This window comes from Chlorocebus sabaeus, chromosome 11 (genome assembly GCF_047675955.1).
Source record: "Chlorocebus sabaeus isolate Y175 chromosome 11, mChlSab1.0.hap1, whole genome shotgun sequence".
Taxonomy (NCBI): Eukaryota; Metazoa; Chordata; class Mammalia; order Primates; family Cercopithecidae; genus Chlorocebus; species Chlorocebus sabaeus.
The window spans coordinates 79,669,603-79,696,264 of record NC_132914.1 but is presented as its reverse complement, the minus strand read 5'-3'; the positions used below and the strand labels follow the sequence as shown (position 1 = coordinate 79,696,264).

The 26,662-nt window shown below is 34.4% G+C and overlaps 1 protein-coding gene across 4 annotated transcripts in view; it reads right to left on the bottom strand.

Annotated features, from left to right (window-relative positions):
• Positions 1-2,639: 2,639 nt before the first annotated feature.
• The window catches only part of METTL25 (methyltransferase like 25), a 123,602-nt gene continuing 99,579 nt past the window's right edge, over positions 2,640-26,662 (bottom strand). Inside the window, exons 9-12 of one of the 4 annotated variants that reach the window (XM_073020978.1) lie at positions 24,607-24,700; positions 5,302-5,376; positions 4,664-4,735; positions 2,640-3,091 (exon numbers count right to left, since the gene is read on the bottom strand). In XM_073020978.1, coding sequence (XP_072877079.1) covers positions 2,999-3,091; positions 4,664-4,735; positions 5,302-5,376; positions 24,607-24,700 — 334 coding nt within the window. In that variant the 3' untranslated portion in view covers positions 2,640-2,998. Of the gene's footprint in view, positions 3,092-4,663; positions 4,736-5,301; positions 7,789-20,567; positions 22,663-24,606; positions 24,701-26,662 lie in introns of those variants that run through there. The other 3 variants (XM_073020979.1, XM_073020980.1, XM_037996765.2) reach the window with 3 other exon arrangements.

Sequence of the window (26,662 nt, the reverse complement as noted above, 5' to 3'; positions counted from 1 at the left end):
ACCTTTCTCACTGGACTGTAGGCTCTTTGAAGACAGTGGCATATTGTTTGTCTCCATACTGTCAATGCCTAGCGTAATCTCTGATAAATGGTAGGCATTCAATAAATGTTTATAAAATGAAAGTAAATAAAACCCCATTTTACAAATAAGGCTGCAAGATGTTAAGCACTGTCATGATTTAGTTCACTCAGAATTTAATTGTCAGAATTTGTGCTCATGCCCAGGCACCACATTCTTTGGCTAAACTGTAAACTAGTTCTCAAAGTGCAGTTTTTATAAGATGGGAGTCTACAACCATTGCAAAGGGACTCGTGTACAAAGCTGCAGTCTTAAATACTGTTTCTTTGCTTTCTGTAGAAATGTTATCTCAGCGTGATGAATGCAGGTTATCTCATGTTGATTTGATGCTTGCATCACACATTTAACTGATTAATAAAAATGGAAACCATTAATGGATACACGTAATTTCTGACAATTGTTTAAAACATAGGGAAATTATTATCAAGTTGCCTTGCTAATGAAACTGTTGTAATTTACTTTTTTTTTTTTTTTTCTTTGGAGACAGAATTTCACTCTTGTCGCACAGGTTGGAGTGCAATGACGCGATCTCGGCTCACTGCAACCTTCGCCTCCTCAGTGCAGGTGATTCTCCTGCCTCAGACTCCCGAGTACCTGGGATTACAGGCATGTGCCAGCATGCCGGGTAATTTTGTATTGTTAGTAGAGACGGGGTTTCACCATGTTGGTCAGGCTGGTCTGGAACTCCTGACCTTAGGTGATCTGCCCGCGTCGGTCTCCCAAAGTGCTGGGATTACAGGCATGAGCCACCACACCCGACCTGTTGTAATTTACTTCTCTATACTAAAAGGTGTTTTACACATATAAAGTATTTTTCTTTATTATAATGAGAAATAAATGTTATAAAAATATTTGGGTACCAGGAAAGGATTTTAAATTTTAACACAGAAAGTAAAATTATAAAAGAAAAAAGTTGGCTGAAAAGGTTTTATGCTCCTGAATAGTTACTCTTATAGTCAACAATATGAGCAAATCACAGCATGCTGAACCAAGAAGGCTATTTAGAAGAATGCAATTGACAAATTGAAACTGAGAAGGATTCTTAGGCAGTCAGTATGAATATGACAGATGAACTCATAGTCTGGTTCTTTTCTTTTTCCTGTTTTCTATCATTGCCATTGACTGCTAAAACCATTCAGAGGAAGGTTAATGGGAAAACTTTATATTGAATAAATAAAACAACTGAAGCTGCTGATCAATCTTAGTATCACTAACTATGGAACAGCCAAACAAGACGTGTCTCCTGATGTGATGCAATAGAAAGTACATAACACTAACTATGAAGTATTTTTGCCAAAAGACAAAAATAAACAAACACATAATAACTAACTCTCATAAGTTTCTAGATATAACAGCTTTTAGGAAATACTTGGGATGGGTGTATTAAATGGCTCTCTGAGGGTATAATCTGGTAAATATAGAAATTTATCCTAGAGAATCTATCTGCATTTTATAGGATAAATTACCTGGTTTCTTAAATAAACAAACATGATATGAAATTTTAAAAATGGAGGGGAAACCATTATATATTTAAAACCTGAGATACATCAAGCAAATGCAAATGTGTTAAATTTGTTTAGATTCTGAATTGAAGAAACTGATATAAAGACTTTTTCAGCCAACTGCAGATATGTGAATGGGACAATTATAGATGTTATTATGAAAAAACAAAACAAAACAAAACCGATAACTGTTAGAAATAATAAACTGCCTGGAATTTGCTTTAAAATTCTCCAGCTAGGTATGTGTGGATGGGTGTGCATGTTCATGTTTATGTGTGTATAGGTGAAACAAAATTGGCAAAATGTTGATAATTATTGCACTTTGTGATGAGTACATGGGGATTCCTTATACTCTACTCTCCACTTCTAGATGTGTTTGAAATTTTGCAGGAAAAAAGCTTAAAAATGGCTTATTTTCTAAGTATTGTACTATCTGTACAAAGAACCTGATTATCCATATATATATATATATATATGTATATATATAGGCTGTAAACTCAATATTTATATTACAATACAAATAAATATAATTATTATTCTTAATTGTGAAACAATGCCAACATTTAAAAAAGCAGTTTTTGCTTTGGAAAATTTTATAAAATCTCTCTAGTTGAGGATCAAGGAAGCTTTATCCCAGCTGTTCATCTCTTTGGTATGCATTAGAATCCTCAGGTTTTCTGCTAACGAAAGGAACTTGTTTCACAATGGGCAGAGTGTTGGCCTCATTCCATTGACTCTTGGTTTACTCAGATTGGCTTTTACAGAGCATAAGGTAGTTATATTAAGTGCCAACTCATCACTTTATTTTAGCAAGATGAATTGCCTCAAGAATCCCTAAAGAGAATATCTTACTTATAAGATACAACTTTCTTTAAGGGAATTATCCCATGTACTTAGATTAAAACCCAGTGTAAAATATGCTTTAAATGAGGCACTTTTAAATTTCTGACCTTGTTCCTGGGTATTTCTTCCCTATAAGTGCAGAATTTTCCCCTCCTGGTAAAACAGAAAAACCCTTCTAAAATGTGGAAGAAGTTGCAAATGATCTTCAGCACCAGGTACCTTTACCTCTTATCGGTATTTAATTCAATAAATCAAAATGTGATTTGTAGCAAATATAAGGGGTCTTAAATATTGAACAGGAATTAAGACGTAGACTACAATGTTCTACTGATGTACTAACTCAGGAATGTAGGTCAACCGTTTTATATTATTATAACAGGTTCTTATTTTATTAATGCATGCTTTGACAATGGAAAAAGGGATTATAACCTTCTATTGTTAGTCATTATTTTATTATTTAAAATATATAGCAATCATTTAAACATTTTTATATAACAGGACATACATGTTTAGAAAAGCAATCTCAGCAACAGGTCTCATAGAGAAATACATCTAATAATTTGCTTCAGTGGAAATCATTGCTGCTTCTTCAGAGCAATAACAGCGTAACATCTGGGAGATTTCACAGGATCAAACAACTTCACAAGAGCAGACCACGCAATATCTTCCTGCAAATTGATAAGTGATTTAGATATACAACCATTTGTTGAAGAAAAAAAATGAGAGATGAGTCGGATTATATATTGTAATATAAAAAATACATAAAAACAAAGGTGCTTCACAGAAAATTCTTATTCTTTGTTAAAATTAACATTCACAATTACACCTTCAAGAAAATTTATGCTGAGGAAACAAGGATGTACACAGAGAGTGAACTCCAAGTTTATTCTTTGCTATGGTTGTGAAAAACTGGAAGTGGCCAATCACAAATGAATATTAGTTAAATTATTTTATGATTAAATGTTCACTTTCTAGTACACTTAATATGGTGGGAAATTCTGAATAAAATAAAATAAATTAGATGTAAAACTGCATTTATAATTTTATTGTAAATTTAATTAAAGTACAAATAATGTGCACGTATATATATATACACATATATATACATAACCACATATATTTGAGAGATTCCTTAAATGTATTAAAAATTTAATAGTTGGAGCTATTAAATAAAAGGCAGGATTATGACTACTCTTAATTTTCTTTATTATATACCCTGTATTTTAAATTTTTTAACATAAATGTGCATTATTTTATAAGCTATTGATTGAAATATTAAATATAACATTTCTATAATTTCTATAATTTCATAACAACCTATTAATCTTTGTGCATATTGTTTTGCTTACCTCTTGTACATAGGTCATTGGAGATTGTTTTGAAAAGGGATGTGAGAATCTAGTAAAATAGGTACTGATTTTATCACCCGCTAACTTAGGAACCAAAGCTTTCCTGTGATTTGAAGTTAGCTGGCAGCTTAGGAAAGTACATCATTATTTACATATTTAAAAATTGCCTTTCTCCAGAAAAATACAAATTAGAACAAAGCAAACATTTTAAAATATCCATTTGTTCCAATCAGCATTTGTTCCAATTATCAAAATAGGAAAGTAAAGCTTCCCATACGACAAAATAAAACTGTTAAAGAGTCTACAGCAGAAACACTCGGTGAATCCGTGAATGGGTTTAATTTAAAAAGTTCACGAAACTGTTTTGACCATAGCTCATAGTAGAATCTGCAAAAAATATTTTCCTTAAAGACAACCCAAAAGACAGTATTTTTGTCATTTACCATAGATAAATTGTGCAAAAACAGAAGGAATCTTCCTTGATCAGAAAGAAGTTTCTATTCTGCAGAATCCATATGGCCAACACTCTAAAAGTGAATTAAAAGATAAATTCGTACAAAATGAAATGTATATACAATATCTTTTATGTCGGGCCTTTATTAATTTCAGCTATACAATATTTCATATATAGTGGTTTATGTTCACTGCCTATGTATAGCAATTACCATACAATTAAAAGAATGTAAACTATTATAGTAGCCTTGCTGAAAACATCTGTTGTACATATGTTTATATGTTTAAAAAGAGATGGAATGAACATTTAAACTATGAAAATATAATGAGAAAAATTTTCTTACTAGTTTTATGTGACTCTTATCCTAGATATAAGTGGCTCTATCTTACTGTATTTAATAAAATATTTGTTATGTATTTTAAAATAACATAATTTACCTGCTCTTTCAGGTAACAAAGTCGATCCAGAAGAATCAAAGTCTCTATACAGGGAGCCAGAACAACTTTCAACTATAATAAAAAAAATCAGATAGGTAGGTTGGTGGTACTTAAAAAAAAGAAAAGACTAGTTTATTTCCTTAAACTTATGTTTAAGTAAATGCATCTACAGAAGTTTATATAGGCTGAATCTCCAATACCCATGCACAACTTCAGAAAATGAATATTTCAGAGATCAAAAGTTTTTCTTTAATAATAGCAAAAGAATGTCCTTTAAGTGACTGTGAGGTAGACTCCAACAAGCAATCATACGTGATAGAAAGCTTTTAAAGGGGTACTAAGAATGAAATTCATTAAAAGGAATGCTTGTGAAATAACTGCATTGGGACCAATATGTGTTCAAAGAACTCTGAAACTTTTTGTGCATTTATAATACTTTTTAAAGAGAAATCTACCATGTGTTCTCTTTATTACATTACTGACACCTAATATAGTCCTGAAATAGGAAATGATCCAAAACAGTTTTTCTACAGTAAGAGAAAAACACCATAGATTGCTTGGCCCACAATAAAATTTAATAGGACCCTATTCAAGTCTAGCAATATATCCAATTCAATATGCTTAACTCTGAGATTTACCATATTAAAAGCTTCCAGCTCATTCATTCGAGGCTTATACTTCTCGTAGTAGTTCATTATAATTTTTTCTGGCAGCTTCAAGATAAAAAACAACAATAAATTTAACAATAGTTTAAAAATATTTTTCCTTGTCAAACATATCCTAAAGTAAAATCAACATGACATCAATTTAATACAACTTAGGTGTCTGAAGAACTTGCTCTAAGGATATTCATGAAGCAAGTCAAGATAACTCTAAATTACTTAAAACTTTTACACTGATAGAGGTTATGCAGCACATCATAAATAAAACCACCAGTAACATTCCATTAATATTGTTTAATTTCAACAACTAATAAGGAAATGTTTACTTTCATTTGTTATTATGCTTTGGGCATACAGGAGGAGCTCAAACATTTTTTGACTAAAATTAAATTTTACAACACTCTATCTAAAACAAGACATCTTTGAGCAAAATTCAAAGGCAAGAGAAACACAATGGCATATGTTCATACTTAAGGTAATTTCTTCTAACATCCACTTGACAAGTCCATCAGAGAGAATTACTTTTCTTTCTTTTTCTTTTTTTTCTAAAACAAATACCTATAGTATGTTGAACTCTTGTATTTAGCAGGCCACTCTCTAGTTCAATTGTGCTTTTGCTACTGCTAGATGAGCTTTGTTACTGAGTCAATTGTATGTATTTCTAAACTTGCTATGCCAGTTACATTATTGTCATAACATACAGGTTGAGTATCCTTAATCCAAAATCTGAAATGCTTCAAAATCTGAAGCTTTTTGAGTGACAACATGACTTTCAAAGGAAATGATCACTGGAGCATTTCAGATTTCGGATTTTTCAGATTAGGGATGCTCAAATGGTAAGTATATAAGGTAAATATTTAAATAAAAAAATCTGAAATCTGAAACATTTCCGGTCCCAAGCGTTTTAGATAAGGAATACTCAACCTATCATGTAAATAAGTATTATATAACAAATGAAATATGAAAGCAGCAGGAAAAATTGATTCTATAAGTTGAATGCCTTTGTGAAAGGCCTGATAAAGCAGAGTTACCAAAAGAAATTGTCAATTAGATGTGGTCAGCACAAATGAAAGGCTGGATAAAACGAGTGAAAATCTGAAAAGACTTGTAGTCAGGTTTATTTGCAAATGGTTAAATAAATTCAGTATTTTTTCAAATTCCTTTTTTTTTTCTTTTTTCTATTGCACTAAATTTCTTTTGAATTTAAAAAACTATAAAGGGTAGTGGAAAGTAAGGCTTTGTCTCATTCAATTTCTTGTGAAGGCTTCCAGAAAAACTCTCCCCCTTTGTAGAGAACCCATGCAGATTACACACTCCCCATCCTTTTCAAAAGTTTGCCATTTTCTGAATCAAATGAGTCCCTGCTGGCACAAACTTTTGCAGAAGAATACGTTGGACTAAACCCAGACCTGAACTTCAAGGCAGCAAAAACTCTCATCTCACAAAATTGTGTGTGTTGAATTACACTCTTTAGTTCTCTCCTCTATCGTCTGAAGATCAGCAGTTGTAAGGTAACTCAGAACTCATAATCTTTCCTAACTTGCTCCCTAAAAACGTATTTCTTCAATATGATTTCTTGGGTGCTCCATTTTCTTTGTTTTCTTTTGTGCTAAATTGGGAAGCACCATGCTGGTCATCAGTTATGTTTGTTTCAAACTAGAGATTGTTGATTTTGTTCCTCAGGATAAGACATTTTAGAGAAATATGTTCTGTTGATTTTGTCTGAGATCTGTAACCGTGGGCATTTCCTCTTGACATCTTTCTGCATCCCTCTTTTACCTTCATTATACTTTGTAATATACATAGTTTAAGATTTCAAATTCTTTCTGATATTGACAAAGAGAGTTTTGTTTCTCTTTCTCATTCTGTTTGCTGCTTTTGAGTGTATTCTGGAGAGAAAAGGTGAGAACACCTTTTTACTCTAATGTTTAAAAAAAGTTTGTTGTTTTAGGAGATCCAAAACTAAATATTATACACTAGGCATTGTAAGTATGTTTGATGCAAAAAAGCCAAGGGAGAACTCCAAACAGTGAAACCATATGCAAACCTGTGTGCAAAAAAACCCAAACCAAATCAAACCAAAAATGGCCTTGTTCTTACAAGTGCATAAGAAGCATACAGTTGGCCTTCTCTAACTGCAGGTTCTGTACCCACAGACTCAATCATCTGCAGATCAGAAATATCCACACACACACACAAAATATAACAATGCAAAGTGACATCAGCACGACAACTGACTACAGATGCCTGATGCCAGTCCCCCCATACAATAAAGACACAAGGCAATAAATATACAGATGAGATTTGACTGGAGTGTTGAATGGAGAACACTGGAGTACAGCAGGGAAGTGGAGATGCACCTGTGGTGATTAGAAGTCCAGGTGGGCAGTTTGGACACACCTAGCCTCTGTAGCTCCATCTTCTCTGATTGGATGAGATCTGCCCCAAATCAGCGGAAACTTCCTGTTACAGGGAAAAAGTAAGCAGAAGAATGCTACCAGCCCCTACTGCAATAACAAACACTTACCATCCTTTCTACAGGAGAATCTCATAGTCCTCATAAGTGGTGAGCCCAGTTTGGGAGCTTCCAGGAACCCTCACAGCTGCATTGTCCCAGATTAGGAGTACAATGCATGCACTCCCCACTCCCACTTAGCCTTGTATGCCAAGCTTCTACAGCACAGAGCCATCTTAAGACCAGAGTAACATCAGGAGTGCACCCTGCTCTGAAAGTCAGTGACACTACCTCTACACCACTGGGGCTCTATCTTCATTCCACCAAGCCCATATGGGTGGCTGACTGCCACAACCTAAGCTGCATGGGGCCTGGGTCCAGGATTGGCTGTCACTCTGGTCCTACACAGCAGAGAAACCAACTCACTTCTAGACACAAAAACAGTCTGGCAGTCCTGTCTAGTGTAAACCTACGCTTGAACTGGCAAAATTGCTGCATGCCCTCTCCTGAGGGGAGAGGCCGTGAAGCCTCCAAACAACTGACATGCTCTGGGGCCAGGTGAAGTACTACACACCCACACCCAAGGATGTACAAACAGCCCTGTGGTGCCACACCCAGTGCCACAGGTCCAATGAACTCAATCAGGGTCTGAGAAAGACAGTCCCATAGTCTGCCCCTACAGGGCAATCACCCAGGCTCACTGAGCAGCTGTGGGCCTATGACACAGGCCTGAGAAATAGCTCTGGGGACCATCCCCATTATACAAGCCTCCAAGCCAGCCAGAGTAGCTGTGTGCCTACATTCCAGGCTTGAGAAGCAGCCCTCACCAGGACAGACCTGGCCAACATGCCCTAGGGTCAGTTGAACAGCCTTGCACCCCTGTCCCCGGCCTTGAGAAACAGCCCTGCGGGCAGCTCTTCACAGTCCCATCCCAAGCTGACTGAACAACTGTGTATATGCGCTCCCAGCCAGAGTAACTCCCCAGAACCCCAGTGCCAGCTCCAAGCTGGCTGACCCATCATATGCAGGCATGCACCCCCAACCTGAGAAACAGCGCAGTGAGGCCACCCCTAGCAAAGCTGCCCCACCACTGTCCACAAACTCTCTCAGCCTAGGCCACTGAGACACTCACGAGTGCCACTAGCATGAACTGCATCTGAAGAATCTATGTGGACACTGCACTACTGCATCCACCTAGTACCATAGCCAATGTGCCCCACCCTACTAATATCCCAAAACGCATTCATATGAGTAAGCCTTTCCTTATGAAACCTACTCTATAAAATTGGATGATGTGACTTTTCCACCAAGTGCATAGAAACCAATGCAGGGAAACATCAAACATGAAAAAGCAAGGAAACATGACACCTCCGAAGGAACACAATAATCTTCTAGTAGTGGAACCAAACTATAAGGAAAGACACAAAATGCCAGAGAAAATAATTCAAAAATAATAATCTTAAGAAGACTCAGTACAAATAGATAAGTCAATGAAATCCAGAATGATAAATTAAAAGAGATAGATATAAAAAAGAACCAAATTGAAATCCCACAGCTGAATAATTCAAGGAATGAAATAAAAAATACAATTGAGAGCTTCAATAACCGAATAGACCTAGCAGAATAATTTTTTTCAAAATGAAAAAGACAAAACATTTTATTGATGAGTGCACAAATGAACCTAGACAACCACTAAGAGTTCCTCACACTTTCATGTACTCACAAAATTATTTCATCTTTATAGACATAAGTGAACAATTGGCTCTGCTACTTCTTAAAGATGTGAAAAATTTCTTAAGTTTAAATATACAGTCTTAATTACTCCAATGTCCCAATGTCCCAAGACAGATTGTAGGTAATGGAATCTCAACTGCATCTCAAAGAATCAAAAACAAAAAACAAAACTCAATGCAGTCTATGAGATTAATATATTTATAGGAAAAATTCATATTAAGTAAATTCTACCCCTTTCTCCCTCTTATCTATTCTCTCTCTCAGTTATTGACAAATTTTTTATAGTATAAGAGGGCAGCAAAATTTCTCATCAACTTTTCCAAAAATAAACTATTAAAAAGATACCCAAGAGACTTATGAATATAACACCATTGAAATTATTTACTGAGAAAATACTTTGCATTTCTATAGTATTTTTAAGTAAGTTCTCCAAACTACTTCAGAATCTGTAGTGTTTCCACAAGTAACATTTTATTGGAGTTATCATCATATGACATGGTTGGTATGGAAATGATTACATCTAATAGATGAAAAAGATTTAGACATAAAGAACATCATGCCCTAATGTCATATGATGTTACTGCTAAGAGTTAGGATTAGAACTCTCACCCTATTCTTAATCCAGTTTAGTATCCTAAGACCCTATATATTCTGTTTCACAGAATGCTACTAGTCACTGTGCTTATGTGTTCAAACAAGTTTGGGCAATGCTGTGTTAAACAAAGCCAACCATATTCCCAGAGGCTTTACCATGCATAATAAATATCCAGGAAGGGTATGGAGAATAGGGCAGGTGCCATAAACTGAAAGCCCTGTAGGCACCAGATAGGTAACAAAAGTTAGGAGGCAGGGCTAGAGAATGTGGCCCCATCTAGTGGGGCCCTGACCACACAGGAATGCAGTCTAAGCTAGCCTAGTCTTTTCAGAGAAGCTACAAATCTGAGTTTTAATTTCAAATTCCCAGGTATTTATGCATGTTGCATCAATTTAAGAAAAAGAAAACACGGTAGTATGAAAAAAATATTTAGGCCAGATCAGGCCAGTCTCATTTAGAAAATCTGAAATACCATGAGTCACAATTTTATTTTCCCATAGGACCTTCATTCAAAGGATCTATTAATTTCCTAGACCTCTGCAGAACAGTGTTGAAAATGTGCCCTTTGAAAGCAAGCCTCTTGTCCTCCTAGACCATTATGGTGGGAGCACCTCTAAACCCCAAGCATGAATTATTCAGGGTTTACTCAAATTGAAGTCAAAATTAATACCCAGCCTTAACTGCTCATGTAGAAATGTTTCTTTTCTGACAAATCTAGCCCTTGCAAATCTATATTTCTCAACAATTATACTGATAACCGAAGATATCTTTACAATAAGCCTCACAATTGAATTGTGAAAAATAACACCGTAATTGATTAGATATGAAAAAGACCCTTCAACTTTCTGAAACTATTTTAAATATATAAGTGGTTTGAAGGCATTTACAAGTTTAGAAATTGAGTTGAAACTAGTGACAGTTTCAAACACTGTAATACTTGCAATGTAACTTTTCTAAGGCAGAAAGGCCTTTTTTTTTTTTTTTTTTCCCCCTATTCTTTCCTCTTTTCCCTTTCATTTCTGCCCTGTCTTATTCACTTCTGCCCTGTAAAAATTAGTTCAGAGATCCTGATGGTTGTTTACCGTAGTGCCCAGCATTGTTTACTGTAGTGCCTAGCATTTTAGTAGAAACAGCATTAAAGTGTTTAATCACGTGGCAAATGATTTTCTCCTCATAGTGTCTACTTGGTCCATACTCACTTCTTTTGACGGGGAAAATACTCAACTTCTTTTGACTGGTAAAATAGCTACCCTGATCCAGGGATCAAGTACTGAATGCATCATATTTCCAGAGCCATGAGAAAATAAACACACCTGTTATAGTCAAATGAGACTAACTCCTATTTTATTTCCATGGATGAAATAAAAACCTGGGTTCATTGGGAACCCTTGGAGGAACCTAAGAAATGTAACATTTGGAGTTATAATATAGAAATAAGAAATAATCATGAATTTCTTTCAAATAGTCTCAAATCAGATTTGATTTTTAAGTCCTATTTCTTTCTTAACAGCTTTGGTGGCCAAGATAGAAGTTCATTTCCTACATTGTCAGTGATTATTCTCTTTGATGGACACAGGATTTGTGGAGCCTAAAGAGAACATACAATTCTAAAGTGTTCATGTTGGAGAAGGAACTCTGCAATGATCAGAAGGAGTGAGTCAGTTTTAGTATAAAAAATGAGAACTATATTAACAATGAGGCTGACTACACAGAGTTTTGAGCTAAAGACTCACTCTACCCAATACCACTGATATGTTGAAATGCTAGATGAAACTGACATAGAAAAATAATCCTGGAGTTTACAGTATATCTGACATGGTAGTATCTGGTCACTGTCTTCTGCAGTCATGGGCATAAAACCTCAAAGAGGTTTAATCCATGACATAAAGATTAACCTCAATAATGTAGGTATCTTCTGTATGCACTTGTCTTTCACCTGCACTCTGCAAAGCACCAATTAGAAGGTGGCATGGTTTGGCTGTGTCCCCACCCACACATTTTGAATTGCAGTTCCCATAATCCCCACGTGTCCTGGGAGGGACCTGGTGGGAGGTAATTGAATCATGGGGGCAGTTTCTCCCATGCTAGTTTCATGATAGTAAGTTCTCATGAGATCTGATGGTTTTATAACGGGCTCCCCTCTTTGCTCAGGTCTCATTCTTCTCCTTCCTATTGGGGTATGAAGAAGGATGTGTTTGTTTCCCCTTCTGCAATGGATCTTAAGTTTCCTGAAGACTCCCCAGCCCTGAGGAACTGTGAGTCAATTAAACCTCTTTCCTTTATAAATTACCCAGTCTTGGGCAGTTCTTTATAGCAGTGTGAGAACAGACTAATACAGAAGGTCCCTCAACAAAACCATATGAGGTTACAGCATCTTGCATATGATGTAGAAATACTTTATGTTAATGTTGACATCCAAAAAAGTGAGAAACACCAAGGCAGAAATACAGATTTCCATAGACATCCCCTTAGTGATGGCGGCGATCTGTGGATTTTGTGCTGGGGACATGAGTTTGATTGTTATGTCAAAGGCAATTTGAAGATTGCGTCATGGTGCCATTCCCATGTGTTGTGTAAGAGTACAATGGGTTTGGTGGGTTTTGTCCTTGTTTGTAATGTTGCAATGTTGTAATCTGGGCTTCTGTTATTGTACTCTGGGTTTCTGCTGGCTAAGTTGGAGAAGGTAAAGTAACTACTGGTTCATGGCTCTGTATGGGTGATGGCACTGGAGGAGCGGAGGTTAGAGACTCCAGATGACATGGGAATACTCGTGTTCCTGGCTGGTTTAATCTCCAATTATAGGGTGACTTTCATGTCACTGAACCACCCCCTGTGCACAACATAGCAACAATACAAGCCACTGTCAGTTTCGGTTGCATTTTCTATAGTTAAGAAGGTATTTCCTTTCAAAAAGTACGTGATTCCCATTAACACATTTGCTTTTAAAAGGTGATATGGGATCTATTAATCCAGACAATTTCACCTGAGGATCCAAATATAGGGCACATCCTTCAGCCCCAGTACATAGATGACACCTCTCCATCATAGATGCAAGGTAGCATGACAGGCTAACCTACTGCTCTACTCACTTGTACATACAAAACTACGGTATCTGCCACAAGTAGGATGAGGCTTAAGATGATCTCTTGAGGATGCATTATGGCGTGAGTTATTTAGGAGGTAGTTTTCCAGCTTCTATTTAGAGTGCCTCCTCATGTCTCCTTGTCCTTAGCTGACCCTTCCTCCAAAGGTCTTTGTAAATAAAGACAACTTTCTCTCAGAATTCCATTCTTTATCTCCTTGTTACATCTTTTCATAAGAATACTTAGAAATTTATTTGAAAATCAAAATTTTCCAGTTTGCCAATCTTTTTGCTGGATTTGACCTTTACAAATTTAAATAGATTATAGGGAGATTATTAGTGGCCTGGAACAGTACTTGTTTTCTGCTGGGTTATTTTAAAAAAATTAGCAAAGATCTTAATTTTAGTTTGTACAGTAGGCTTGAAAAATCATACAGACTTTGAGAAGAAAAAATTTCTGAACCAGAAGACAGACAGGTCTTCTGAAATAATAGACAGACAAAAACAAATTTATAAAAACAACACAAAACAAAAAAGCTTTATGGGACACCCTTAAGACCATCAAGCAAATATTTGCATTATGGGTATTCCAGAAGGAAAAGAGAAGGAAAAAGGTATAGAAAACATACTTAATTAAATAATAGTCGAAAACTTCCCAAGTCTTGGAAGATAAATGAATACCCTTGTCCAGGAAGCTCAAAGACCCCAAATAGATTAAACTCAAACAGGTCCTCTCCAAGGCATATTAAAGTCAAACTACTATAAGTCAAGAACAAATAAAGAATTCTAAAATCACCAAGAGAAAAGCATCAAGTCACATATAAGGGAATCTCAATTAGATGAACAGTGGATTTTTCAGCAGAAAGCTTATAGGCCAGGAAAGAATGGCATGATACATTCAAAACATTGAAAGATAAAACAAAAAAACTGCCAGCCAAGATCATGATACCCAGAAAAGTCATCTTTCAGAAATGAAGATGAAATAACATAATTCACAGATCACAGATAAGTAAAAACTAAGAGAATTCATCACCCTTAGACTGGCCTTTATAGTACTCAAATGAGTCCTACATCTGGAAGTGAAAAGATAACAATCACCATTATCAAAGTATGAAAACTATAAAACTCACTGGTAAGGGTGATATACAAAAGAGAAAGGAATTAAACTTTATCACTGCAGAAAACCACCCAATCGCAAATATAATTAAGAAGTAAGCAAGACCAAAAAAAGCTATAAAAAACAACCAGAAAACAATTTGAAAAATGCCAGAAGTAAGTGTTCGCCTGTCAATAATAACCCTGAATGTAAATGGACTACATTCTCCACTTTAAACATACAAACTGGCAGAATTAATTTTTTTATTTTATTATTTTTTTAAAGACCCAACCATATGCTGCCTGTAGGAAACTTACCTCACCTGTAAACACACTCATAGGCTTAAAGTGATGGGATTACAAAAAGATATTCTGGCCAGATGTGGTAGCCCACACCTGTTATCTCAGCACTTTGGGAGCCAAGATCACACCACGGCTCTCCAGACTTTGAGACTCTATCTCAAAAAAAAAAAAAAAAAAAAAAAGTATTCTATGCTAACGGAAAAATTGAGCAGGAGTAGATTGGGCAAAACAGAATTCAAGCCAATAGCTATAAAGAGAGAAACTATATAATAATAAAGGGAATACTTTAGCAAGAGAATATAACAATTTTAAATACAGATGCACCTTATACTGGCATACTTAGATATATAATGCAAATATTATTAGATCTAAAGAGACAGATGGACCCCGATACAGTAATAGTTTGGGATTTCACCTCACTCTCAGCATTGGACAGAGCATCTAAACAGACAAGCAACAACAAAAAAAACCCATTAGATTTAAACTGCACATTAGATCAAACTAACAGAACAGACATTTATAAAACATTTCACCCAGCAGCTGCAGAATACACATTCTTTTCATCAGTACATGGAATATTCACCAGGATTAACCATATATTAGGACACAAAAATGTCTCAAAAATTTTAAAAAATCAAAATCATACCAAGTATCTTATCTGACCGCAATGGAATACAACTAAACATCAATAACAAGAGGAAAACTCAAAACTATAAAAAATACACAGAAATTTAAAAACATGCTCCTGAATGACCAATGGGTGAAAGAAAAAAAAACAAAAAACAAAAAAAAACAACTAAGAATGAAATTTAAAAAGTCCTTGAAACAGTGGAAAACAGAAACATAACAGATTAAAACCTACTAAACACACCAAAAGCAGTATTAAGGGGTAAGTTTATAGTAATAAATAACTACATCAAAAATCTAGAAATATTTCAAATAAAGAACCTAATGATATACATCTCAAGTAATTAGAAAAGCAAGAACAAGGCAAATCTAAAATTAGTAGAAGGAAAAAAATTAAGATAAGAGCAGAAATAAATGCAATTGAGAATTAAAAAGAGAACAAAACAAAAAAATTGCTTTTGAAAAAATAAACAAAATCTACAATTAGTGAAACAAACTAAAAAAAAAAAAAAAAAAAAAAAAAAAACAAGCAAGAAGAACCAAATAAAGAAGATCCAAAAGAAAAATATAGAAATCACAACACATACCACAGAATAAAAAGAATCATTAGAAACTACTATGAACAGCTATACACCAAAAAATTAGAAAATGCAGTGCAAACAGACAAGTTCCCAGACACATACAACCTACCAGGATTGAACCAGGAAGTAATAGAAAACCTCAATAGACCAATAATAAGTAACAAGTTTGAATCAATGATTAAAAGTCTTCCAACAAAGAAAGTTCCAGGACCGATGGCTTCACAGATGAATTCTACTAAAAGTTTAAAAAAGAATGAATACCAATTCATTTGAAACTACTATAAAAAATCAAAGTGTAGGGAATTCTTACTAACCCATTATACGAGGCTGGCATAACACTGATACCAAAAGCAGATAAGGACACAACAATAAAAACATAAAACTACAGGCCAATACCTCCAACAAACATTAAACACAGAAATAATCAACAAAATACTAGCAAACTGAATCCAACAGAATATCAAAGATAACACACTATGATCAAATGAGATATATCTCAGGAATGCATGGCTGGTTCAATATACACAAAGCAATAAATGTGACATCACATCAACAGAATGGAGGATAAAAACTATAGTATTATCTCAATAGAGGTAGAAAAAACATTTGATAAAATTCAACATCCCTTCATGATAAAAGCTTTCAACAACCTTGACATGGAAGAAACATACCTCAACATAATAAAGGCCATATATGACAATTCCATAGCTAAGATCATACTCAAAGGGGGAAAACTGAAAGCTTTTCCTCTAAGAACTTTAACAAGGCAAAGATGCCCAGTCTTACCACTCTCATGCAACAAAGTACTGGAAGTTCCAATCAGAGCAATTAGGCAAGAGAAAGAAATAAACGACATCCAAATTGGAAAGGAGAAAGTAAAATTATCTTTGTTTCCAGATGATATGATCTTACATATAGAAAAACTTAAAGATTCTACCAAAAAAAGTCTTAGAATAAACAAATCTAGTAAAATTGCAGAACACAAAATCAACATACAACAATTATTGCATTTCCATACAAAATGAACTAGATTAAAAAATTAAGAAGTCAATTCCATTTACAATAGCCATAAAGGAAATAAAATACATATGAATAAATTTAACCAAGGAGGTAAAAGACCTCTACAAGGAAAACAACAAAACACTGAAGAAACTGAAGTGGATAGAAACAAATGGAGAAATATCCCATGCTCATGGATCCAAAGCATTAATAATATAAAATGACCATACTACCGAAAGCAATGTACAGGTTCAGTGCAATCCCTACTGAAATGCCAATGACATTCTACGCAGAATTAGAAAAAAAAAGTATTAAAATCTGTATGGAGTTACAAAAGATCCAGAATAGCCAAAGCAATCTTGAACCACAAGAACAAAGCTGGAAGCATCACACTACTAGACATCAAAATATTCTACAAAGCTGTAGTAACCAACACAACATGATACTGGCATAAAAACAGAAACATAGACAAATGCAATAGAACAGAGAACCCAGAAATAAATCCATGTGTCCACCAAAATCAGCTAATTTTTGACAAAGATGTCAAGAATATACATTGGGGAAAGAATAATCACTTCCATAAATGTTGCTGGGAAAACTGAATATCCATATGCTGAGGAATTAAACTAGACACCTCACCTCTCATCCTATGCAAAAATCAACTCAAAATGGATTACAAGACCTAAATATAAGACCCAAAACAACAAAACTACTAGGAGAAAACATAGGGGAAATGCTTCAGGATATTGCTCTGGGAAAATATTTTTGAGTAAGACCTCAAAAGCACAGGCAACTAAAGCAAAAATAAGCAAAGAGGATTATATCAAACTAAAAAAGCTTCTGCAGAGCAAACAAAACAATCATCAGAGTGAATAAGACAATCTACAGACTAGGAGAAAATATCTGTAAACTCTTCATCCAACCTGGAATTAATATCCAGAATATACAAGAAACTCAAATATCTCAACAGCAAAACAACAACAAACCCAAACATACAATGAAAAAATGGGCAAATAATCTGAGCTGACATTTCTCAAAAGAAAACATACAAATGGCCAAAAAAAAAAACAAATAGAAAAAAAAATGCTCAACATCACTAATCATCGGGGAAATGCAAATCAGAACTGCAATGAGGTATCATCTCACCCAGTTAGGATGGCTATTATGAAAAAGATAAAAAATGACAAATGCTGGCAAAGATGCAGAGAAAAAGAAACTGCTATACTCTGTTGGTGAGAATGTAAACTAGTATAGCCACTATGGAGAGGAGGATAGAGGTTCCTGAAAGAACTATAAATGGAACTATCATGTGATCCAGCAATCCCACTACTTGACATTTGCCCAAAGGAAAAGAAATCAATATATCAAAGAGACATCTGCATCCCTATGTTTACTTTAGCACTATCTATAATAGACAAGATATAGAATCAACCTAAGTGTCCATCAACAGATTAATAGGGACAAAGAAAATGTGGTATGTGTAAACAATGAAATATGATTTGGCCATAAATAATGTTGAAATCCTTCATTTCTGGCAACATGTGTGGAACTGTAGAACATTAGGTTAAGTGAAATAACTCAGGATCAGAACGTTAAAAACATAGTATCTTCTCACTCAGATGCAGAAGCTGGGGGAAAAAAAGCTACTCTTGTAGAAGTAAAATGTAATACAGAGGATTCCAGAGGCTTGGAAGGGTAGGGGGAAGTACATTATAGAGAGTGATTTGTTAAAGAATATAAAATTATGGCTAGATAAGAGGATTAAGTTCTAGTGGTCTATAGCATTGTAGGATGACTATAGTTAACAACAATATACTATGTAGCTTCAAATGGCTAGAAGGAGGATCCTGAATGTCCCCAAAACAAAATGTTTTTAAATGTTTGAGATGATGGATATGCTAATCACCCTGGTCTAATCACTATACACAATATATATTGCAACATCACTATGTATATCATAAATATGTACAATTATTATTTGTCCATTTAAAAAATAAAAAAGAAAACAATACAGTATAACTACTTACATAGCATTTACACTGTATTAGGTATTATATGTAGTCTAGAGATTATCTGAAGTATACAGGAGGATATGCATAGGTTCTATACAAATACTGTGACACTAGAAACTGGAGCATCCACGGATTTGGATATCTATGGGAGTCCTGGAACCAATCTCTTGAGGACAGCAAGGAATGACTGTATTCATGTGTTTTTAAGTGAAAAATTCAGTGCTTAAAGAGTGATTTCAGGCTTTAATCAACTTTTTAAATTAAATGCTTAAAAATTAGGCTCATTAGATTACAGATATTACATGAAAATTTTAAAATGAAGAGAGTATTTCATTTAAGCTGTACATATACACCTTAAAGATAGATGTCAGAAGTATATTCATGGTCTCATGTTATAGACATGTATATTTATGTATATACATTATGTTAAATGAAATAAGCCAGGATCAGAACGTTAAACATGGTATGTTCTCATTCAATATGCAGAAGCTGGAAAAAACATTAATCTCATAGAAATAAAATATAGTACAGAGGATTCCAGAGGCTTGGAAGGGTAAGGTGAAGTGGGGTATAGGGAAAGATTTGTTAAAGAATACGAAATTATAGCTAGATAAAGAGAATTAAGTTCTAGCAGTCTATAGCACTGTATATTCATGGTCTCATGAATGTATATTCATGGTCTCGTACCATAGACATCATTAGTAAGTGTTAAAGCCAGTGAGAGCCTCTTCAACTTCCTGAAGATAAAAGGAAGGCATTGGAATGGAAGCACTGCCTGGTATCGATTATCCTTAGGCAAGAATAGACATGCAAACTTATAAACTGAGAGTGCACACTGAATGGCAGCTGAAAGTACTGGTCATGAATGCCATTGCTCCCTACTGCTCAACTCTTAGTCTCTAGAAGAAGGAACTAGCATGAGTTAAGTTGTGCAGTAGGGCCCTAGTAGGGCTACTTAGTGGGCTCTGAATCACCTAGAGGAAGATATCCAGTCCTAAAGAGAAACTGGAGTGGGAGACAATATATAAGAAATCATGCTCATGTGCTTTAGTGTATTTTTTCTTTTTTCTTCCCACTTTCCTTGTAGTTTGTTGACAGTGATTTTAACTCTAATATATTCTATGCGTTAGACAGTATATGTCTTAGTACCCAAAATGTTTCATACATTTGACCAATTTCATCCTATCAGACAGACTTTCACGAATTGAAGTCCTGGATACAAGCAAATCTTCTTTAACTCTTTAGTACAATTCATCATTTCTTGATTTTCTTCTGCTTTTATTTCAAACTTTAATTCCTTAATCTGTTTTAGAAGTAAATTTATTTTGTCTGTTGACAAGCATGAATTTTCTTTACCTGATGATTGCTAGTTTTGGAAAAATGCCAAACAAGCATTCTTGTGCTCAATGGCTGTTAATAAGTTATATAAGTATGACAAACAGAAGCATGAGTTCTAGAGTTAAACAGCCTGGATTAGAATCCTTACTCCCCAGTTTCCTAGATTTTGGGCTAAAGAAATCCACTTAACCTGTGTCTCAATTTCCTCATCTACAAAACAATAATAATATCACTTATTTCATATGGCCATCCTTAGTATTCAATGAGATAATATAAACAAAGCTTTTAGCACAGTGCCTGGCACAAAGCAAAGGTTTGGTAAACATTAATTCTCATGTTGTTTCTAAAAAATAAATATATTTTATAACAGTTTTGTATTATAGAAATTTTGAAAATAGGACAGAGAATTTCCATATACTATATACTCTTTTCTCCTATTGTTAACATTTTACAATATGGTATATTTGTTATAATTAGTGAACCAGTATTGATACATTATTATTAACTAAAGTCCACATAATATTCAAATTTCCTGAGTTGTTATTTAATGTCCTTTTCCAGGTCTAGAATCCCATCCAGGGAACCCACACTGCAATTAGTCCTCTTGGCTTTGACAGTTTCTCAAACTTGTCTTGATTTGTAGACCTTGACAGTTTTGAGAAGTACTGGTCAGGTATTTTGTAGAATGTTTCTCCACCAGGATTTGTCAGATACTTTTCTCATAAATAGAGTGGGGATAGGCTTTTGAAAGAACCATCATAGGAATAAAGTACCATATTCTTCACCTTATAACAAGAGTACATACTATCAACATGAATTATCACTGTTCATGTTGACCTTGATTACTTGGCTGAGATTCTGTTTGTCAGGTTCTTTACTGGAAAGTTCCTCTTTTTTCCCCCTTCACATACTATGCTCTTTGGAAAAAAGTCACTATGCACAGGCCACACTTAAAGAATGGGGAGTTTTGCTCTATCTCCTTGAGGAGGAAATATCTATATAAATTATTTGGAACTCTTTTCCATAGGACATTTGTCTCTTCTCCTCCATGTATTTATTTATTCAATTTGTTTTTTAAAGTAAATCTATATAAAGGGGGTCTAGATAAGCAAAGGAGGACCATATACTGTAACTTTTAGAGTGTGGGTTGGATGAGTGGATTACAGACACAGTTGTTCAGAGACCCTCCCCACATCATATATGATGAGAAGATGGGTTAGCAACTGAGGTAGTTCTCACCACCTGATGGTGGGACTGAAGGTTCTTGGTTAGGACATAATTTACTTAAGAACTAAAGTAAGTGGATGTGAAGGTGAAGCCATCAGCAGATCCTGTCAAAAAAGTCAAGGAAGACAAAGCCAGTGGCAAGGAGGCTGAAGTGATCCTGATAGTCTCAGGTTGATAGAGGAAGTTATCCAAAGATTAGTATCACTGTGATCTTCTGGAATAAATAGAGCAAAGGTGACTCAGTATGTTTATTACTTTTAGGTATGATTTCATTTTGCACATAACTGATCTTCCTAAGCTTGAAACATATGGGCTTTTTGCTTTTTAGTTTTCAAGTTTTCTATTGATAGATCCTCAAGTTCAGAGATTCTTTCCTCAGGTGTGTTCAGCCTAATAATAAGCCCATCAAAAACATTCTTCATTTCTATACCAGTAATTTTTTGTTGTTGTTTTTCTTTTCTTGGAGACAGAGTCTTGCTCTGTCATCCAGGCTGAAGTGTAGCAGCACAAGCATAGCTCACTGCAGCCTCCAACTCCTGGGCTCAAGCAATCCACCTGCCTCAGCTGCCCAAGTAGCTGGAACTAGAGGTGCATGCCACCACACTAGCTAATGTCTGAATTTTTTGCTGAGATGGAATCTTACTATGTTGCTCAGGCTAGTCTCAAACTCCTGGGTTCAAATAATCCTCCTGTCTTGGCCATAAAAAGTGTTGGGATTACAGGTGTGAGCACCATGGCTGGCTACTGTGACAGTATTTTTGATCTTTAGCATTTCCTTTTAGTTCTTTCTAAAAATTTCAATCTATTTCCTTACATTTTCAGTTTGTTCTTGCAGGCTATCTACTTTGTCCATTAGAACTCATTATTGTTTTAAATTCCTAGTCTGACAATTCTAACATCTTTGCCATATCTGAATTTGGTTCTGATGTTTGCTCTGTCTCTTCAATCTGTGTTGTCTTCTAGTATGCTTTGTAATTTTCTAGATAGCCAGATATAAAGTACTGGGTAAAAGCAGCTGCTGTAAATAAGCCCGTAGTGACATGATAGCAATGTGTGAGGGGAGGGGAAATGATTTTCAATGGTTTGTAGTCCTATAATTATGTCTCAGTCTTTTAGTGAGCCTGTGTCTCTGCACTACACACTTTATCAGTGCTTCTCAGTATTTTTACCCTTTCTTGGGTGGCGCAGGATGGCTAGAGTAGGCTGGAGTTGGATATTTTCTTTCTCCCCCATGGAATGTTAGAGTTGGCTGAAGCTAGGTATTTTCCTTCCCTCAGGTGAGTTAGGCCCTGATAAAACACAAGCAGGTTAAGTTCTGATTATATAGTTTCTTCTGAGAAACTATTCATAAGAAAGTATTCAGAAGAGTAGAATGCTCTGGCGTATTTCAAAAATATTTTTCTCCTCCCCTTGATGGAAGCAAGAGGTAACATTTTTCTCTATTATTCTCTAAAACCTGGTTGAGCTCATTAAGGTAAAACTCACAAAGGTGTGGGTGGTCCCTTACGAGTGGTTCCCTCTGTAGTTTTTAATTCCTAAAGTTGTCCACACTGAGCCTCCAACAATTTGTCAATTACAGTTCAGGTTTTCCTACCCTGGCACCGGTTTCTGTGGAGGTTTCTGTTCCTATAAGTTGTAAATCTCTGTATTTGCCTGTCTTTCCAGTTTGAGAAGTAGCAGTTTGCCCTGTGACCTCACTTCTCTTAAGATTTGTGGACTTTTCTGGGTTTTTTTTTTAGCTTTTACTTGCTAAGACTGAGCGGCAGTTTCCAAGCTTTTATATGCTGGACTGGAAGCTATCCACTGTAAATGTTTTTGTGAAAAGTAAATAAGGTAATGTTTGTGGTGTCCATAGCATAATATCTATCACAGAGTAAGTGTTTAGTAAATATTAACTATTATTAATTTCTTATTACTTATATACTAATAAATATATTAAGAAACATTTGCTGTGGTTATTATTAAAGACAAACTGGGAAAACAAAGCAAAAAGAATGATAATAAATTTTTAAATGTATTAAGTAAAACTATAGCTCTTAATTTGTGACAATAATGCTCAGGTTTGTGTTCTTGATATTAAATATAAGACATGAAATGAGATATGCACTAAAGGTTTGCACTAGGTAAGACTAATTGGAAGGATGATCAGTCAGATGAATGAAAAACATTTTTTTTAAATAACCTAATAAATTAATTAGTGTAACCTTGTCTATTCTCCTTCATTTATGCAAAAACTAGGAGAGTCTTCATTTTAGTGACTAAATTAAAATATTTTTAAGCATCATGTTGATTGTGTTATTACTCGTAGTACATATAAAAGGATTACAATAATTAAAAGTATTATATAGTTAGCATTTACTATATATATTGTGTTAAGAACTTTACATATATATTACCTAATTTAATCCTTCCTAAATCCTATGACTTTCTTATAGCTATTTTAAAGGGGAGGAAACTGACTAGTCCCACTTCAACTGCTTTAAGTAATAAAGCAACTGGGGACTAAATGAATAATTGATTTAATAAATAATAATACCTTTTAGCTTTGATATAACATTGTTATGTCCTTGTAACATTTTCAAGAAAACTATTTCATTCCTTTGATCACCTACTCTATTGTTTGTTTCAATTTATAGTCAATTCAAAATACCGGAGTAATCCAAGTTCATAATATTTTAGTTAATAGCTTGTCTGAATAATGTTGAAAGCTATTTTTTTTCTCAGTGATAGAATATTTATTACTATCAGTCAACAAGTTTATCTTTCTGCTTTCAATAATATGTTATCAATTATTAACTTGGGCCTCCTATGATATTACAACTTTTCAAGATTCTCCTATTTGAAGGCTTTTGAATTTAAGATTTTTAATTTTAATTAGTTATATAAGCTGTAAATAGATGCATTTCAAAATTAAAACCATTCTCTCTTGCTTTACTTCTAGTTCTCACTTGTACTGTTGTCCTGCTTTTTAACTTTATTTTGATTTGCAAATTGGCACATGTTTAACTCAAACTAAAAGAGGGAAACTCTCAGAGATACATGACAGTAAACTTTCTACAATGACAAGTAGGATAAACTGGAAAAAAGACAATGGAGGTCTGGTTTCAATATAATTTGGGCCTCTTCACAAATGAGAGAAAAGTAGAAGGGAAACTATTTTGTATTCTCTCAATTCATTACAAAATAGAAGTCCTTCTGTCTTTTCTGAAAATAATGAGTCATCATATACTGACCTTGGACTCATCTAATCCAAGCTTCTTTAGAGACCGTCTGACATAATCCAGAAATGAAGAACATTTGGAATAAATTTTACCAACATGCCGATCACTGTAAAACAAAATTGAATAAATTTTTAGTTTTTCCGATGTAAATTTTAGATGATTTTAAATTCAATCATGAAATATTTTAAAATATTTTCTGTGGATATAGCACAAGATCCAAATGTGATCAAAACATAGTAATACTTTTGAGGATATTTTAAAGTTACATGTTATAAAGTATTCAGGATCTGCTTCTGATAATTCTTATAACATATAGCAGTGAAGGCTGTGAGAAAGAAGTTTTAAACACAGTATTAAAAAGTCTCATTTTTAACAGGAACTATTGGTCTTTCAAAAGTTTCCATTGTGCTATGAAACACATTTGAGATTTACTGGCTCAATATTACAATGCACATCTCATGACAACACCTGTTAGTAGAGGCAATAATTCAACAGCTATGCAAAGAGAACTTCTTCAATACCAGCCATTGAGTAAGCTCCATATTATGAGATGAATCTGACTTGATCTCATTTAAGCTGTGCAAATTCTTATTAATAATTTAAACAAAGTATCATGGGATGGTTTTGAATTTAAACAATACAATGTTAGAGTACCACATCTCACATTGTAATTTGGTTACAATTTAGGTGTAATGTAAAAATCAAGAGGATAAAAAAATTACGAATTATCAAAAACAAGGAATAAAGCCTCATTTACTCTTGGCAATATAAATATTAACACCTCTAATATTAATTAGACATAATGTTCTATCAATTCTTCCTTTAAAATATGTTTAAAACACATTCCTTCAGATCAATTTCAAGACGACATCTCAATTCCACTTTTTATTACATCTTGTCCTGATTATTCGAACTATTTCCTAATTAGGACCTCTAAAACTAAGTCTCTCTTCTTCACTTCTTCCTACATGTTATTTTCTAAGAGCCTTTTTATTTTGTCACTTTTCTGCTCCAAAAGCTTTCAATACCTCTCCCATTTATTGGGATAAATTTAAAACTCCTTAAACAATCAGGGCCCACTATAATCACATTTCTCAAATGCATATCCCATTACATTCCAGTATTTAGTTTTTTCTCCTTATATCAGTCTACTAATTGTTTCAGACTGTCTTCCACATTTCTGCCTTGGTACATTTGCTCATGCAGTTACCTCTTAATGGATTACACAGTTCCCCACACTCTTCTACAGCTTGGTTGAACTGAAGTATTCCTTTATGATAAAGTGTAAATGTACATGTTCTTTTTGGTAACATGACTAATAATCTTTTCTAATTTTGAATTTCTATAGCCCCTATGATTCTTCCATTCATTTGTTATTTATCACTGCCTTGATTTAATATTCACTTGAATAGGTATAGGTTCCAGAAGGCAGAAAATATATTTTTGTAGGTTTCTGTATCATTCTCAGATCCTACACATACAGAATCCTACACATACACATCATTCTCAGATCCTATACATCTTAGGTGTAACAGATACCATGTAATAGATATATATCTTATGTATCATAAAATAATTGATTTCACTGTGTAGCCAGGAAAATACGCCATTTAATATTAACTCCCTGCTGCTCAGCTTTAAAAAGTTGTTAAGCTTTGATTTTTTTTTTTTTTAAATCCAAAAGGACAAGCACTTAAGTCTTTCCCATAAGCCAGTTATTCTGGCTCCAATTTTATACCATTTTTCACTGTCTTATGGAGTAGCTCTTGAGAAAAAGCATAGAATAGTACATATGAGGGTGGCTTCCAGTCAGACTGGCTCTATCATCTATGAGTTTCTTGTTAATTAAAATGGGATGTCAATAGCATTTACTTCACAGAGTCACTATGAGGATTAAATTTCATAACACATATAAGGTGCTCAGAACTGAGCCATGATGTACGCTGTTGTTGTTACTTTCATTAATATTGCTTTCATAATTACTGGAGAGATTTTCCTTTTATTATACAGTTAAAAGACCCTGAGTAAAATGTTTCCAAATAAGTATTAAACATTATAAGTGTAAGAG